Source organism: Carassius auratus, unplaced genomic scaffold (assembly GCF_003368295.1).
Source record: "Carassius auratus strain Wakin unplaced genomic scaffold, ASM336829v1 scaf_tig00002576, whole genome shotgun sequence".
In the NCBI taxonomy this organism is placed as follows: domain Eukaryota; kingdom Metazoa; phylum Chordata; class Actinopteri; order Cypriniformes; family Cyprinidae; genus Carassius; species Carassius auratus.
The window spans coordinates 1,745,785-1,761,039 of NW_020523459.1; the positions used below are offsets into that span (position 1 = coordinate 1,745,785).

General features: G+C 37.8%; 1 protein-coding gene across 2 annotated transcripts; it reads left to right on the plus strand.

Moving 5' to 3' along the window:
• Window positions 1-551: 551 nt before the first annotated feature.
• Window positions 552-9,717, plus strand: LOC113069920 (RNA exonuclease 1 homolog). 2 transcript variants are annotated; one of them, XM_026243041.1, is made up of 17 exons: window positions 552-719; window positions 849-1,553; window positions 1,937-3,633; window positions 3,801-3,908; window positions 4,620-4,836; window positions 4,918-5,066; window positions 5,147-5,284; window positions 5,587-5,707; window positions 5,881-6,006; window positions 6,353-6,494; window positions 6,759-6,871; window positions 6,962-7,035; window positions 7,127-7,237; window positions 7,412-7,527; window positions 7,612-7,750; window positions 8,014-8,134; window positions 8,612-9,717. In XM_026243041.1, exons 2-17 carry the CDS (start codon window positions 1,367-1,369, stop codon window positions 8,698-8,700), a joined length of 3,648 nt encoding a protein of 1,215 aa, XP_026098826.1. In that variant the 5' UTR covers window positions 552-719; window positions 849-1,366; the 3' UTR covers window positions 8,701-9,717. The 2 variants fall into 2 exon arrangements, 1 of the variants encoding a protein (XP_026098826.1); XR_003279827.1 differs by lacking the exons at window positions 7,127-7,237; window positions 7,412-7,527; window positions 7,612-7,750; window positions 8,014-8,134; window positions 8,612-9,717 and having other exon boundaries at window positions 6,353-6,490.
• The last annotated feature ends 5,538 nt before the right edge of the window (window positions 9,718-15,255 follow it).

Sequence of the window (15,255 nt, forward strand, 5' to 3'; positions counted from 1 at the left end):
TCTCGGAGGAAGGAAGTCAACAAACTGTTTTGATCACACTGCTATGTGTCCTCCACAAGTGTGAACGTACATAAATTGAGGGCCATTATACTTTTGCGTGTATATATTAACATTATTGATATTAGCAGAACCTATAGAATATTTATAAAAGTACTAGAATGGATTTTTTTAAACTAAAATAAAATATTTTTCTATATCAGGATTTTAGGTTAAATATTTGATCTGGAATTATTATTATTATAAAAAAATAACCAAAATCCAGGCTCTCGTGTTTTGCACTGTGATAACGGTCATACCTCTTCATACTTTGTGCTTATGCTATGCCTCCCTCTAGTGTTAGATGAGCACTTTCTTTCTCTGATGACCAATGCTCTCTCATTGGATCCTGGAGACTGTTTAGTGCTAATTACCCTGTTAAGATGTGTTTTTTTTTAAAAACGTGTGTAATTTGCCAATGATAAATCAGGATTTCAATTGATTTCAAATTACACCCAGTTTTTAATAGGCTAAGATGTCCTGTCAGTTAATAGTTGAGATTGTATTCAGGTGTGCGCACCTTTATAAAAGTCGGATCAAAAGCATTGTAAAGGGGTTTAGAGTTTCATTCTGTATTATGCAACTTTCTGAATGAGGGCTGTTTGTGGTTTATATTCACCTTGGACAAGTTGTTTTTGTCACTGGGCTCACTTGCACATGTGTAGGCTATTTGTATGTATAAGGTGAGTATTGTTTCATTTAAATTGCTAACAATTGTAACTTATAAACTATTACACAAACTCCCCACCCCCCCTTTATTACCCTGCTGAAGAAAAAAAACAATTTTTTTCTCCTTGTTTCCTCTTCCCCAGCTTGCTGCAGCCAGAAGAAGCTCCATCGGGGATGAATAATTTGAACGCAATTTTTGACTTCTAAAATAAAGCCTTTTGTGCGTGTGTCAGTTATGAACACTTCTCAATGTGTGCACTCCTTTACACTCCCTTGACCTATATTCATCTTAAATCACGAGAACCACAAATTATTCGATTAAAACGAGATGCCAAAGGCTTGAATATAAAGCCTAAAGCCGAGGCATTAACATGTTTCAAGATAAACTGCTTTCAAATAAAGCAGCTTCTCGATTGCAGAAGCGCGGTGTAGATAGCGTGCTAAATTCTGACAGGCGGATGATTCGGTTAACTGTATTACGTAGAGAGCGCGACATGCGCTGGGGGCCTTGCGCTCTTCTGTCGCTCATAAAATATGGTGTCGTATGAAGTCTGTTGTTCGAAAGAAAGTGGTAACATACGGATATGCAAATAACCACGCACGTAGTGGCAAAAACATACCAGTTAAAAGGCAGACAAAGTCACACTGGTTATGAAACGCGATGTTGAGGTCTACGGGTTTTTTCCGTGGGATTGACTGCCCGTTTTATTGTGAGAATGCTAATGGGAAAGCCGGTGCAGATGGGTGCAGCAGACCCTACTGTCACTTCAGACACAGCAAACAAAGACGAGCCTCCTCTGGGATATACGACATCAATAAGACTAAAGCGCGTTCTGCGAGTCCAAACGGTGATTAAAATGTGTTTGTGGTGTCATGTTTTCTCTTTGTTCAAATAGTCTTCGGGTTCATGTACATTTAAATGGACAAAAGCTTTCTGCTGCGGAACAGAGACTAAAACAACCCCACAATAGTGCTGTCATGTCAGACAGTCCAATTTATTTATTAAAAATAACCAGTTTCTATAGCTTTTACTGTTGGCAGAACAACTTTGATGCCTCGAAAAGGAAGTAACTGGGAAATGTTTTTTTTGTGTCTTTTTTGCAATTAATTGCATTTGTATGTACAAATACAATGCACTATATATTGTTTTGATCCTGTGGTTGATTTTTATTTTTATTTTTGTGTGTGACTTGTTTACAGATCAAGGTTGATTTTTGTAACTTGTTTACAGATCAGGGATATGATCCATTCAGCCCAGAGGTTGTAAGACCAGGTGAACATTATAATGGGGAGCCACCGTCGAGCCTGTTGGTGGGACAGGATGTGGACCTGGGTACTGTGGAGCTGGAATTGGTCAATCAGGCCATTGAGGCTGTTCGCAATGAGATGGAAAGGGACAAGAAGAAGCTTTCTCGGATTGGCGATCAGGAATATGAGCCGACCACAAACTCTGTTAAGAGACTGAAACCCAATGTATCATCCCACCAGGGCTACGATCCTGGGAGCCATCAAATGGGCCAAGCGAGTGAATACACCCCATCTCCTTGCTCCAGCAAATACACGTTAGACTCAGACAACAGCATTGCCAATGCACTGGAATATGTGCCCACCTCTGTCTCCAAAAAAAGCATTAAAAAGGTGTTACCTCCCCCGTCCCGTACAAAGTGTAAATACACTCTGGATAACTCCAAACCAACCTCGGACATGGAGTATGACCCTCTCTTGAACTATTCGGCTAAGCTGGCTGTAAAAGAACAAAAGACTTTGTGTTCAGAGGGAAAGGCGAGAAAGAGGTTTTACCCTGGAATACAAGGGGAAGATGAGGAATATGTTCCAACGGCAAAGAAACCAATGTCGATGTCTCCTAAAGCATCTGTCCCAAAGTACACTGCGAGTTTCTCTGAATCCGATGAGGAAAGTTCTGGGACAGAGTATCGTCCAACATCCATAAGCCGAATGCAGCGCAAAGGGATCAACATCAGCCTGAAAAAGGAACGAGAGTCAGGTACGATGGGACAGCAAGGAAATCGAGTGTCTAATACTGATGAGGTTTTCTCACAAAACGAATCAGATTATTTGGAGTCCCAGGATGTGGACAGGACAAACAAAAAGATAGACAAAAAGACGCCTTTGAGTCAGTGGAAAAATATAAAATCTGATAAACTGAAAAAAGAGAAGGAATCCAATAAGAAGAGTCAAAAAGAAAGGTGGGAAAGTTCTACTTCAAAGAATTCAAGTAAAATAGACAAGAACCAAAGTAAGCATGAGGACAGAATCAGTAAGTCTAAGGAAAAGGTGCGGAAAGATGGTTCAGAGTCAAAAAGTACTGATGAAAAGAACAAGATAGTTAAGATAAAGAGTGAACATTGCCACAAGGAAAAAGATAGAGGAAGTGCCAACATCAAGAAGCCCAAAATGGACAAGGTGGTAAAAACCAATAAGGTGCCACCCAAATTCAAAGACCCGAAGAACGGAAAACTTGAGAGCAGCACAAAGGAGAAGGGCAAAAACAAAAGCAGCCATGGTTGCAGCAGCACTAAAGACAAAAGCAAAAAAAGCAGCTTAGTCCTTGATTACAAAGAGGCAAGTGAGACCAAACAGAGGAATCTGAACCACATAGACTTGTTCGGTGCTGAGAGTGCTGAAGAAGATGATGAGGAAGATGAGAGGATAGTGAGGAAGACGGCCTCTGCTTTTAAACTGGGAAGCATCATGAATCAAAAAAGGAAAATGTCTGAAGATACATCATCGGAAGATGATTCTGAAGTGGATGATGATGATGATGATGGTGGTGGTGGTGAAGCAGTGGACTACTCCTGTCTGCAGGATGAGATGGAGTATGATTCGGACCCGATGGACGAGTGTCTGCGGATATTTAATGAATCCAAAGAGGTGAAGATGGAAGACAAAGGGAGACAAGCTAAGCAGGTACCACACAGAGTTTTTATTAATTTCTCTACTTCCATTTCAGTCATTTTGGTTACTCTAAAATGGGGTTTTGAGGTTGTTATGCAAAGTTTTTGCCATTGTACAGTATGTTCTGGGTTTCTTAGTTTCAACTGAAATTTCAGTTTTACTCTCATGTGTGTTTTTAGCCTTCAAAGGAACTGGAGGAGGGGGATGAGGAAGAAACAGAAAGCACTTTAACTACTCTCTTTCCTGGCCAGAAGAAGAGGGTGTCACATTTTAAAGCTCAAGGAAAGGTTTGTGTGAGAATGCTTGTTCGTACATATCTCTCTGTTATTGGTTCCCTGCACTTCATATTTGCATATTAGCTGTATTTGGTGTGCAACAGTTAATGACCATAAGCAAGTCAAGACAGAATCTGTAGCAATTTATACACTGACAAATATATTATACTGTTCAAAAGTTTGGTGTCAAAAGAAATTAATACTTTTATTCAGCAAGGGCTCATTAAATTGGCCACAGAGACAGTAAAGATATCTATAATGTTAAGTAGCACAAATTTTTTTTTAACTTGAATTGTAATATGAAATGTTTCTTAAGCACCAAATCAGCAAATTAGAATGATTTCCTAAGGGTCATGTGAGACTGAAGACTGGAGTAATAATGCTAAAAATACAGCTTTTTAAAAAATAAATGACATTTTAAAATATATTAAAAATTTTTTATTGTATTAATATTTAACAATATTACTTTTGATCAGTTTATTACATTTTTGTATTTTGGAGTGCAAGTATTTTGCTTACTAACTTCACATATTAATACCAGTATTAATATGATGTAAAAAAAGCATTACGATTTCAATAAGAATAAAAAGTAAGGAGGAAAAAGTTCACCTAAATAAGGTTCATAACCTATACTATACTAATAACTGATGAATCGGTACATGTGTTCAGAAATTGCAGGAGAACAACCGTTAATTATTTGCTTGAATAATTCTCTATATTCAGTCAGGGACATCGCTGAACGCTGTGCCGATGCCGCAGCGGAGGATGACAGCGCAGGAGATCTGTTACCAACGCATGCAGAAGGCCCAGCAACAGGCGGCACAGCTGGCTGCTGCAGTAAAAGCTGCATCTGCATCAACCAACCCAAAACAGGGGATCTCTGGAGAGAAACGACGGGTGGCGCACCGGCCAAATGCCTCCTTGCCCTCCTTAAAGCCTGGTATGAGGGGTCCAGCAGGATTAAGTATTAGGAGTTAAAAACACGTTTATGTTTGAGTTTTTTGTTTTTTTGTTTTTTTAGGACTAGCTGATGCCAGCAGTCGGATGTTATCACCCAACAGAGTGGCGACAGATCAGCTTTCAGTCAAAGCTCATACATCGGTGGGCATCCTGTCAAAGACCACTTCCACTGCGGTGCAGAAAAGAGTGGCTCACACCCCCACCATGAAGGTGACGTTACCCTCTAACAGCCCTTCATCAGTCTATTTGCATGTCCTCAGTTAACATTCTGTCTTTGTTGCCCATCACAGAGCTCTGCCATGAAGCGTCCTGTCATTCCTGCAGAATTTGGGGCCAAGGTGCCCACTAATGTCCGCCAGCGTTACCTAAACATCTTCATTGATGAGTGCCTGAAGTTTTGTTCCTCTGAACAGGAAGCTTTTCAGATGGTATGTCATCAAACCTCCATAATTCCAGTTTAGTTAAAGATATAGTTTATCAAAAAAAAAATTATGTCATCAGTTTCACACATTCATGCTGTTCTGAACGTGTATGAGTTTCTTTCGTTTGTTGAACACAAAAGAAGATATTTTGAAGAATGTTAATGACTATACAGTCCACAGTATTTTTTTCATACTATGGAAGTCAATGCTATAGTATGAAACATTCTTTTTCCATTTATAGGTGAGCAACCCTTCTAATGGCAACTCCTTTATTGTTGATGTGTATATTGTGTCTTCTTCGCTCTCAGGCTCTGGAAGAAGAGAAGGTGGTGTGTGACAGGAGCAGCAGTAAGAACATCTACCTGAACGTCGCTGTAAACACACTGAAGAAACTTCGTAGCAAGAACACACCTTCATCCCCTGCCAACAGTGCGTCTAACACACACAAGCACATTAATACTCCCGTTATACTCTCCTTTCTTCTTTGGATTTATTTGTTAACTAGCAGATGTTCATCTAAAGTGATGTAATGTAATTTCTGTTGTTTAACTGTACAAAATATGTATTTTTCTCACCATGACTGGTGCTGTTTATTTCTCAAGAGAGCCCGGCTGTATCAGTGAATACAAAGTGTCAGTCTCATGAAGGAGTTCTTGGTGGACGGCTTGCTGCTAAAACCAGCTACACAATCAACCGCTCCGGCAAACAGCAGGATGTAGACCTTAAAGGTACCTCACTACCACTTCAGTGTTATTCTAGTATCATTTATATAGTATTTATTAATAATTTCATCACATTTTATTTTTGGTTATCTGTATTTTATTTCTTGTTTAGTTATAATTAGAGTACTTATTTTGTTTCGGTTAGTTTCCAAAACAACATTATTTAAAAAAAATATATATTTCTTTATTTAAATTGATAGTTTTAGGTAACAATGACAACACTAACCGCTTTCTGTTCTGATCTCACTCACCCATGTCCAGATTATTTCTTTAGCATTAAACCAGTCTGGATGATATTATTGGGGTATTTCCAAAGGCTCACCAGGTGTTTTTGCATCATCCTGGTTTTCAGGAGCCATTCTCTACAAAAAACTGAAAAAGTATGCAATGGCTGAAGAACAGCTGCTGGAGCATGGCTACCCCGGACCTCACCCTGAGGTGTCGGGTCATGCTGTCGTCCATAACCTCCCAGAGAAGAAAAACAATGACCGTAAGTTCTATTTTTATGGTCTTACACCAATTTCCTGATGCTGATTCTTTGCCTCAATCTTTTAATAAAAGGCCATTCCACTAGGTGGCACTACGCTCAAACGTTTATCACCCAGTCAGCCAGTACAGTTTTGTTTTTCATGTACTCATTGAACACGAGTTACATTACTTGAAACATTTGTGATAGATGATATTGTATTAAATTTGAACATATCTCCCTTACCATAACTTTTGTACTTTTGATTAAGTGTCCTATATATCTTCCTCAGCTTTTCCAAAATCTGTTGTCGTTGTGGCGCCGAGTACAAGATAAATGCTAACGGAAGCTGTGTGCGTAAAGAGGAGTGCAGTCACCACTGGGGAAGATTGCGCAGAAACAGAGGTGGGTATGTGTATGTGTGAGACCGGATGAGACCGTACAACTGCTTCATCTATTTCATGCTCCACTGACATGTTTTTGTGTCTTACATAGTTCCAGGAGGTTGGGAGACACTTTACAACTGCTGCTCTGGTGCAGTTGGTTCTCCTGGATGTGAAGTTTCTAAAGTAGGTATCATCATGCATCTGCAAATATTGGATCTCCCACAATCACTTCCTAAATCTGAAATAAGATATCAGATGTTCCCTTTTCCTTCAGCAACACGTACAAGATGGGCGTAAAGAGTCCTTGGATGGTTTTGTGAAGACTTTTAACAAGCCATTGCCAGTAGATGGAAATGGAGGCGTCTACGCCTTGGACTGTGAGATGGTGAGAATAACGGTTATTCAAATACTCCCACTCTTATTTTTAGGTGGATGTAAAAAACCTCGTGAAGTAAACAGGATGTGGTCTAAATAGTTTCTGTGAAGGTGATATTAACGATTCTACAAGCAGCTTTAATCCTTTATTAATCTCCATTTCATCTCAATACTTGATTTATAGTGCTACACAAAACAAGGTTTGGAGCTGACCAGAGTGACCGTCATTAACTCTGACCTCAAGGTTATTTATGACACTTTTGTCAAGCCTGGCAGCAAAGTGGTGGATTATAACACACGGTAGGAATTGTGTCAAGAGATCTGCCATTCATTTGCCTCTCAGTTGTCTTCAGTTTCAGTTACACCCGTTTCCCTTCTGGCCAGGTTTTCAGGTGTGACGCAGGATGATCTGGAGAACACCACCATCACCCTGAGAGATGTGCAGGCGGTGCTACTGAGCATGTTCAGTGCAGAGTCCATCCTGATCGGACACAGTCTTGAGAGTGACCTGTTTGCGCTCAAGGTTCACACAAACACTATTTCTACTGTCTTCATAATAATAATCCAAAACACAGTGTGTTGCCTGCCTAGATAGTATTTTTAGATATTTTACGTGTGTTTGTGAAACAAAGGGCCATTAAACAGCATAATAAATAAAGGTACATAATAAAATACCTAAATATTCCAAGCTTGCAGAAGTGTGTGCAGTAAAGTAGCATTGATATCTTTTTGTCCTTTAATCCGTATTTATTAATGCAATGATTCTATCTGTTCTGTGTTTACTAGCTTATTCACTGCTTGGTTGTGGACACCGCTATTGTGTTTCCTCACCGCCTGGGTTTGCCCTACAAGCGTGCCCTGCGCAACCTTATGGCCGACTACCTCAAACGCATCATACAAGACAACGGTGAGGATACTATTAATCTGCACGCATTTGCATCATCTGCATGAATCCCAGCAAAATGTACAGGGTGTTATTCACTCTGTTATTCAACTCTTTTTTGCATAAAGAAAATGAATCTTACTTTTAAGGACCATTAAAATTAAGTTTTACATTGTGTTATTATTGTCATCAATAACTGAATATAGTGTCATTAGTATTTACTTTGCCTGGACACAATAAATTCCAGTCAGTACAAATACTACCATGTTACTATAATATATAAATACTTCACAATTTAAAAAGAATATTGGCATGTATAATAAATATTTGTATTTGTTTGGTGGTTAAATCTAGCCTCTATGAGCTTCACCTTCTTATCTAGCCGTTGAAGGAATATTTTATAATAGTAGTGTATTATCAAACCCATATAATAACATGTGACACATAAAGGCTGTTAGTACCATGCTCTGGACTGTTTTTGTGTTTCATGTCTCTTTACAGTTGGAGGGCATGACTCCAGTGAAGATGCCCGAGCCTGCATGGAACTCATGATCTGGAAAATCAAAGAGGATGCCAAGGTGAAGCGATGACCTCTGACCCTGCCAGTTCTTTCACACGATGTTATGACCTTGAAGGATTTTCGATGAACAGAGCGTCATAGAGGAAGAGTCACTGAAGCTCTTCATAATGGGCTGTGCGTCACTTGGGTCGGATAAACTGCTTCAGAGTAAACTCTGCAGTTTGAATGAGAGGGAAAGAAAGAGATGGACTGACAGGAGGGATAATGTGATAGATTGCAATGCCTAGAACACCATGGCTCCTAGCAACCAGAGCTATCAAACAAGCAATCTTAATTCCCATCATGCTAAAACTGATCTAGTTTTGGGCATTATTTTCACAAGTGGACATAGATTGAGGAGAGGTTAATTGACCTTGAGTTGAGTTAAAGTATTCTCTGTTTTTTTCAGCAGTACATTTGTTTTCAAAGACCCTAGTCCCACACATCATCAATTGTGAGGGTGTTTTAATGTTCACTCTAGGTGATGTGGATCTGGGAAGGTCTGTGTGTTGCACTCTTAAGTTACTTGAAATCATGTTTTTCACCACTGATTCGATGTCACTTCCTCTAGTAATAATGTATAGCAAACCACACAATCAACTATGCTGTCTTGTCTAGCTCCAAATGAGTAAAACTAGAGCATTCTGATATTTTCATGACCCCAATGCCTTGTTAATCAGACTCAGTATTATTATCTGTACTCCAATTAGTACAGTTTGTTTACACATTCAAATTTGTTGGGGATTTGTTCACACAAATCAAGAACTGACAGGACATTTAGAAAAATAATAATAAACTGTTTAACTTTTATTTACTTTTTAATTTACTTTTGTATTAAGTTATTAAATGCAGTTTATTGTAAACTGACACTCTAAACGTCACATCATTCATGTAGGCCTGCCACTTTAAACACATTATTACTACTAAAAACACACAACTTTTGATATTTGTCAAAAAAAAAAAGATCAAGATGGATGTACATTGATTTGTAATGTTATTAAATGACATTAATGCCATGAGCTGTAAATAAGTTGTATTTGAACTGTTTTTGTAGTTATTTAGTTTTTCTAAAAAAAAAAAAGCTATGAATGACACAACTCAAAAATTTTATACCCACCTTAGCATTCATATATATTTATTTTTATTATATATAGAATATTGTGTATGTATACATCTTGAGTATAAACATATAAACTACTGTGTAAACATTCAGTCAGTATAACGTTTTTTTAAAGATTTATTTCTTTAATTTAGCAAGGATGCTTCAAATTGAACAGAACTGAAGACTTTTATATATTAAGTTCTATTTCGGTTTCAAAAATTATGTTAATAAATGCTTTTGAACTTTCTTTTCATGTTGATAATCATGAAAGTTTCTTCTAAAGTTTCTTGAGCAGTAAATCAGCATATTAGAATGATTACCAAAGGACTAAAGACTGGAGTGATTGCTGCTGAAAACATAAGAGACCTTTTTTGCACAAACATGTAAGAAAATTAATAAACATATCTTACAGACCCCAAACCTTTGAACACACACACACACACACACACATATATATATATATATATATGGGCATGTTTTTGTGACCTATCAGGACACAACTTTTTACAATGACATGGGTATGACACAGGTATTACAAGGAGAGGGTGACTTATGAGGACATAACCCATGTCCCCGTTTTTCAAAACGCTTATAAATCATACAGAATGAGTTTTTTTGAGAAAGTAAAAATGCACAAAGTTTCATGTGAGGGTTAGGGTTAGGTGTAGGGTTGGTGTAGGGCCACAGAATATACATTTTCTACAGTATAAAAACCATAACGCCTATGGGATGAACCCACTTTTCACCAAAACAAACGTGTGTGTGTGTATGTGTGTGTGTCAGCATGTGTATTTCAGCAGCAAATGGACAGGTGAACATGTCCAGCTAAATTCTAAACATTCTAAACGCACATGGATGTCAAATCTTTCTTTGTGATTGTTCTCTGATATTTTATCCTAACTCGTCTGTTCCACTTCACCATCATCCTCCAGTTATTTTGTGTGTCTATATATGAGACCTTTTCTAGCAGGTGCCTGACTAAGAACTCTTTCTTCAGCAGCTGATTTTTCAGACAACAAAATGACACAAAGAGCCTGTGGAGGCATAGAGGGAAGGCCTATTGTACCCCGCTCACCCTAAGCCCACGTGTTTACCCTGGGCTCCAGCCATCTCATGTCAAAGTCCAGGACCCCAGGTTTTAAAAACTGCGGCAGGATCAATATCTCACACAATGTCTGGTGGCTGGGAAGGGGGACGACTCTTACTGTGTTTATTGAGTGATTTAAAGATTTTAGCATGTGCAGCTTAAAATCCTGTTCATTATCAAGTTCAATCAGTCACTCTTCTGATCACCTTTGACTGCTGGGGTCATGACAGAGAGGAGTGCTGCTCATGGCCAGATGGTAGTGTTTTGCGATTTGGCCTGATACTTAGTCATCTGATGCACTGACATTAATATTTTTATATGATTAGGTTTATGTTACGTTTAATATGTGTTTTGTGTGCAACACTAAGCACCAAGTGAACTGGTCAACACCCCCAACACCAGAAAATGATATATTCCAACTGCATATCATATGTCATTAGACCATTGCACAATCTTGTCACCTAATTAAGTGACTGATCCTCAAATTATTTCCAATATTGATCCGTTAGGCTTAAGATAAGCCAGACTCGTGCCATGGTCTGGTATAAAAGGTTTTGTTTAGGTTTGGGTCCACAGAGATCGAAAAAGTGTTTGCTTGCTTATAATATGTGTGTGTGTGTGTCTATGTATAAATGTCAATTTTTGTATTTTTTGGTGATTACTCAGTTATTAGGAAAACTGGAGCAACCTTTTTTTGCTCCCGTTTTCCTAATAATTGGGTCATCATCAAAAAAAAAAAAAGACATTTCTTATTTACAGTATGTATCCAACACTACATTGACATTAAAAACTGCAAAAACTTTGCTATATTTCAAGAGGGCATAGCTTGGACCTTATTTAACACTCCTTCATACATGTTTATTTATTTATTTATTTTTATTATGGAATTTCAACAGGTGTTCATGGGTTAACATGTAGATAAACAGTTAAACAGTTGGGATCAGTCCACTATCGGAGTAAACATCTGGTGCACGTTTTACTCCTGCAGTGCGTTTAGTTTTTTTCTTGGAGTTTGATAGCTTTTGTTTGCGTGTTTCAAATGCTCTTTTGAGAATATCTCTGGGTGCCTCTTATTGGAGCTTAAACTGTGCTGCTGACCTCACGCTTCTGGACCCTCACTGCGCAGGGTCAGAGGCCAAGCTCGCCACATCGATTTCCCCCTATGAAGAAGTCTTTAGTCCAACAGCCCTTCTCCCGAGGCCCCCCTCACACACTCCTGTCCACACAGAGCTGCCCAGAGAGCCAATTGTGCCTCGCTGGGATCGATCCGGCGAGTGTTCAAGGGGCCTCTTTGGTTAAGCGGCTCTCTCAGATAACTGACAACTACAAAGCTCTCCTCTTGACAGGCGCTTGTCAATACAAATTTCCACTATTGATAAGTAATTAAAGAAAGGCAGAGCATTCTGCTCCTCACTCCAACATCTGTTAAACAGGACCTGTAAATAAAACCTCTCAAAAGGCTAAATGAACCCCCTCTGTCCTTCTCTAGAGCCCCCCTGTAGTTTTAAACCAATCCGAATCATATTAAAACTCTTTCAGTTAGCTGCAGCTTTAGAAACTTCATTGAGATAAAAGGTACAATTCTGCTAATAAAAGCCATTCTATAGTACAAAAGCGCAAAAGTTTCCTCGTACTCAAAGCTGAACTCTACTAGCACTCCAAACACTCAATAAAATTGAAAGATATCTTATGTGGATTATATTTTTGGAGTTGTTACTGGAGTTATATTATAGGCATATCACACTGTACATGTGTAAATCCCAGGTTTGTGGTTTTATGAGCATATTTTTGATTGGACAAACACAGCAAGTGATCTATAAATAATGACTTGTCATCATATAGTATGCACCATACAGTGGGTCTTGAGTAAGTGTTTGGATCATAACTGTAATAATAAAAATAAATAATACAAAAATAAGTAATACAAAAATTAACGTTTTCCATCACATCTGTATGATGCTTAACAGTTTGCAAAAATCTCTGTGCAAATATCATGAATATTAAATGAGACAAGCACTGTTCAGTTTTGCTGAGCAACTGCCCCTTTATGTCCTAAAAGGGCCGTTTGCACAGAATGTGTTTTTGAGTTCCACTGCGACTGCACTTATTTTCCTAATAAGTTTGTTCTTCTAATATATAAACATAACTTTTTTTAAACGCAGCTTGAGACCTAGCATTTTTTAATAGGGAAAAACATAGAGTCTAGAAACACGCTTTTTAGAAGTTTAACTTATTTTAACTTAAATGTTAAGTTTTTAGAATGGTATTCCTCTTTTTGAAAAGACAAAAAAAAAAAAAAACGGTTTAAAAGTTGATCTTAATAAAGCATGATATGGTCAAACAGGTCCATTTAGTGCATGTTTATATAGAAAATTAATGCAGTTGAATGTAAAAACACATTCTGTGTGAATGGCGCCTAACACTGCATTGTTTCACCCTTAGCATTGCGATGTGGCCTTAACCCTTTAAGTAAGCTGCTAACTCTTTTCAATAGATTAAACATTTAAAGTGGGACTAAAGAAGAAAAGAGTTAAATATGAAAGACCCATACTTTGTCTAGGTGTTCCTAAATACTAAATCAGTTCTTTCTTTTTGACATAAAGCAAAATCTGAAGCTATTTTATGGTTTGGAAACTGTAATGAGTTAACTAGTTTGGCCTGTGTTTTTAATGCTGCTAATCTGTGTTTTTGTAAGTGGATCCTCCAGCATACATCCTCTAAACCCCTTAAACTCTACAGACAGGGCATAAACTTTCAAAGCTTGACTATAGCTTGGCACGAAGACAGATGAATGCGTTTGCATCCAATTACACCTATGTAAATAAACAAATGAATGAGAAAATTCCAGATGCATCCACCACTTTGTGGTCTCTTTAAAGCTGCCAGATCGGTCGGGATAAAGCCGAAATGCAATGTGGGGTGGAGATGAAAACGGAGCTCTCATTACGGACTGAGCCGGAGTTATGAGGTGGGAATGGTGTGTGTTTAGGAGGGGGCTCTGCACTGGGGCGTTGGTTTTCGGGAGGGGGTCACACACAACCAGCGTCTTTGTGTGGCTCTAATCCTCCCAGCCAACACAGCTTTGGCCAGGTTTCATCATGAAAGTGCCATGAAATAACTACTTTTTTTCTTAGCAGCAAATCTCCACTAATCCCGCAGGCTGAAGAGACAAAGGCTTCTGGGCCCGGAGCTCCAAGCTTTTAATGGGGTTCAGAGGCTGCTCAGCTAAGGTTCTTCTAAATGACTTATTTTGAGTGGACACTAATACAGCTTGACAGGCAAGAACATCGCAAAGGGAGAAAAAAGCAGAGCCTTGAACACAGGGAGAAAAAGTTCAGCACAATTCTGTGATGGATTGAAAGGTCAGTCAGGTGTGAAAATATCAGAAATGTGGAAAGTGTTGGTCTAGATGAGCTGGTGCCATTTCACAGCTGAAAAAGGAAGCCAAAATACTTGCAATGATGTAAAACATAAAATCTCCAAGCTTAAAATTTTTTTTTTTACAAATGGCTTTATTACATCAAAAGATATTTATTTTAAAGTACTTTTTGGCTCTCCAAACTTTGTGTTGTTTTTTTCTTTTTCTTTTATAGGATTGATTTAGGATTAAATTGCTGAACATTAAATTCAGCAATAGTCATAGATGTTTTATAGATTGACTATATACATATTTTTATTAGCTTTTAAATAATTACAGGAGACTGATTTCACTTGTTTGTAAGACAAACACAATATAAATATATATAAACATATCAATTACTGCACACTGGTGATGGATGAGAAGATATCCCCTGACAATGTACAGCACTTTGAGTGCCTAGAAAAATGCTATATAACTTTAAGGAATTATTATTATTAAATATATTTTCTTAAATATTCAAAACATATTTATACATTTCAAAAAGTTTGAGGTTGGTAAGATGTCTTTTATACACAAAAAGGCATTTTATTTGATCAGAAAATGTGAAATGAATACAGTAAATATTTATATTTGTTACATTAGTTTTTATATTCATATGCATATCTTTGTGGAAATCGTGATATGTTCTAAAGTTTTTTTTTGAAGAGAGAAAAAAAAACAGCATTTATTTGAAATCAAAATGTAATATTGCATGCGTCTCTATCAGTTTAATGTCCTTGCTGAAGTATTAAATTCTTTAAAAAATAATATAATGCAGTTTTACTGTGAAACCTATTAAACAGACAAGACTAGAACTAAAGGTATAATCAAAGCGTTCATCAAGTAGCGTATAGCTGCACTTGCATTTAATTAACATTCCCATTGTAATCTACATAATGAAAGATGTGTGTAAAGATATAAAGAGATCTTATTGTGCAAATCTGCTTTTCTAATAAAGACCGGAATTCCATGACTGTCTGAATACAAACAAACAAAT

What these genes read in the sequence shown, in the direction of transcription:
- LOC113069920 (XM_026243041.1), top strand. Translation starts at nt 1,367, where the DNA reads ATGTTGAGGTCTACGGGTTTTTTCCGTGGGATTGACTGCCCGTTTTAT. An exon ending in CTTGCCCTCCTTAAAGCCTG is followed by an intron (nt 4,837 to 4,917) that starts GTATGAGGGGTC and finishes TTGTTTTTTTAG; the next exon opens with GACTAGCTGATGCCAGCAGT. An exon ending in AAGATTGCGCAGAAACAGAG is followed by an intron (nt 6,872 to 6,961) that starts GTGGGTATGTGT and finishes TGTCTTACATAG; the next exon opens with TTCCAGGAGGTTGGGAGACA.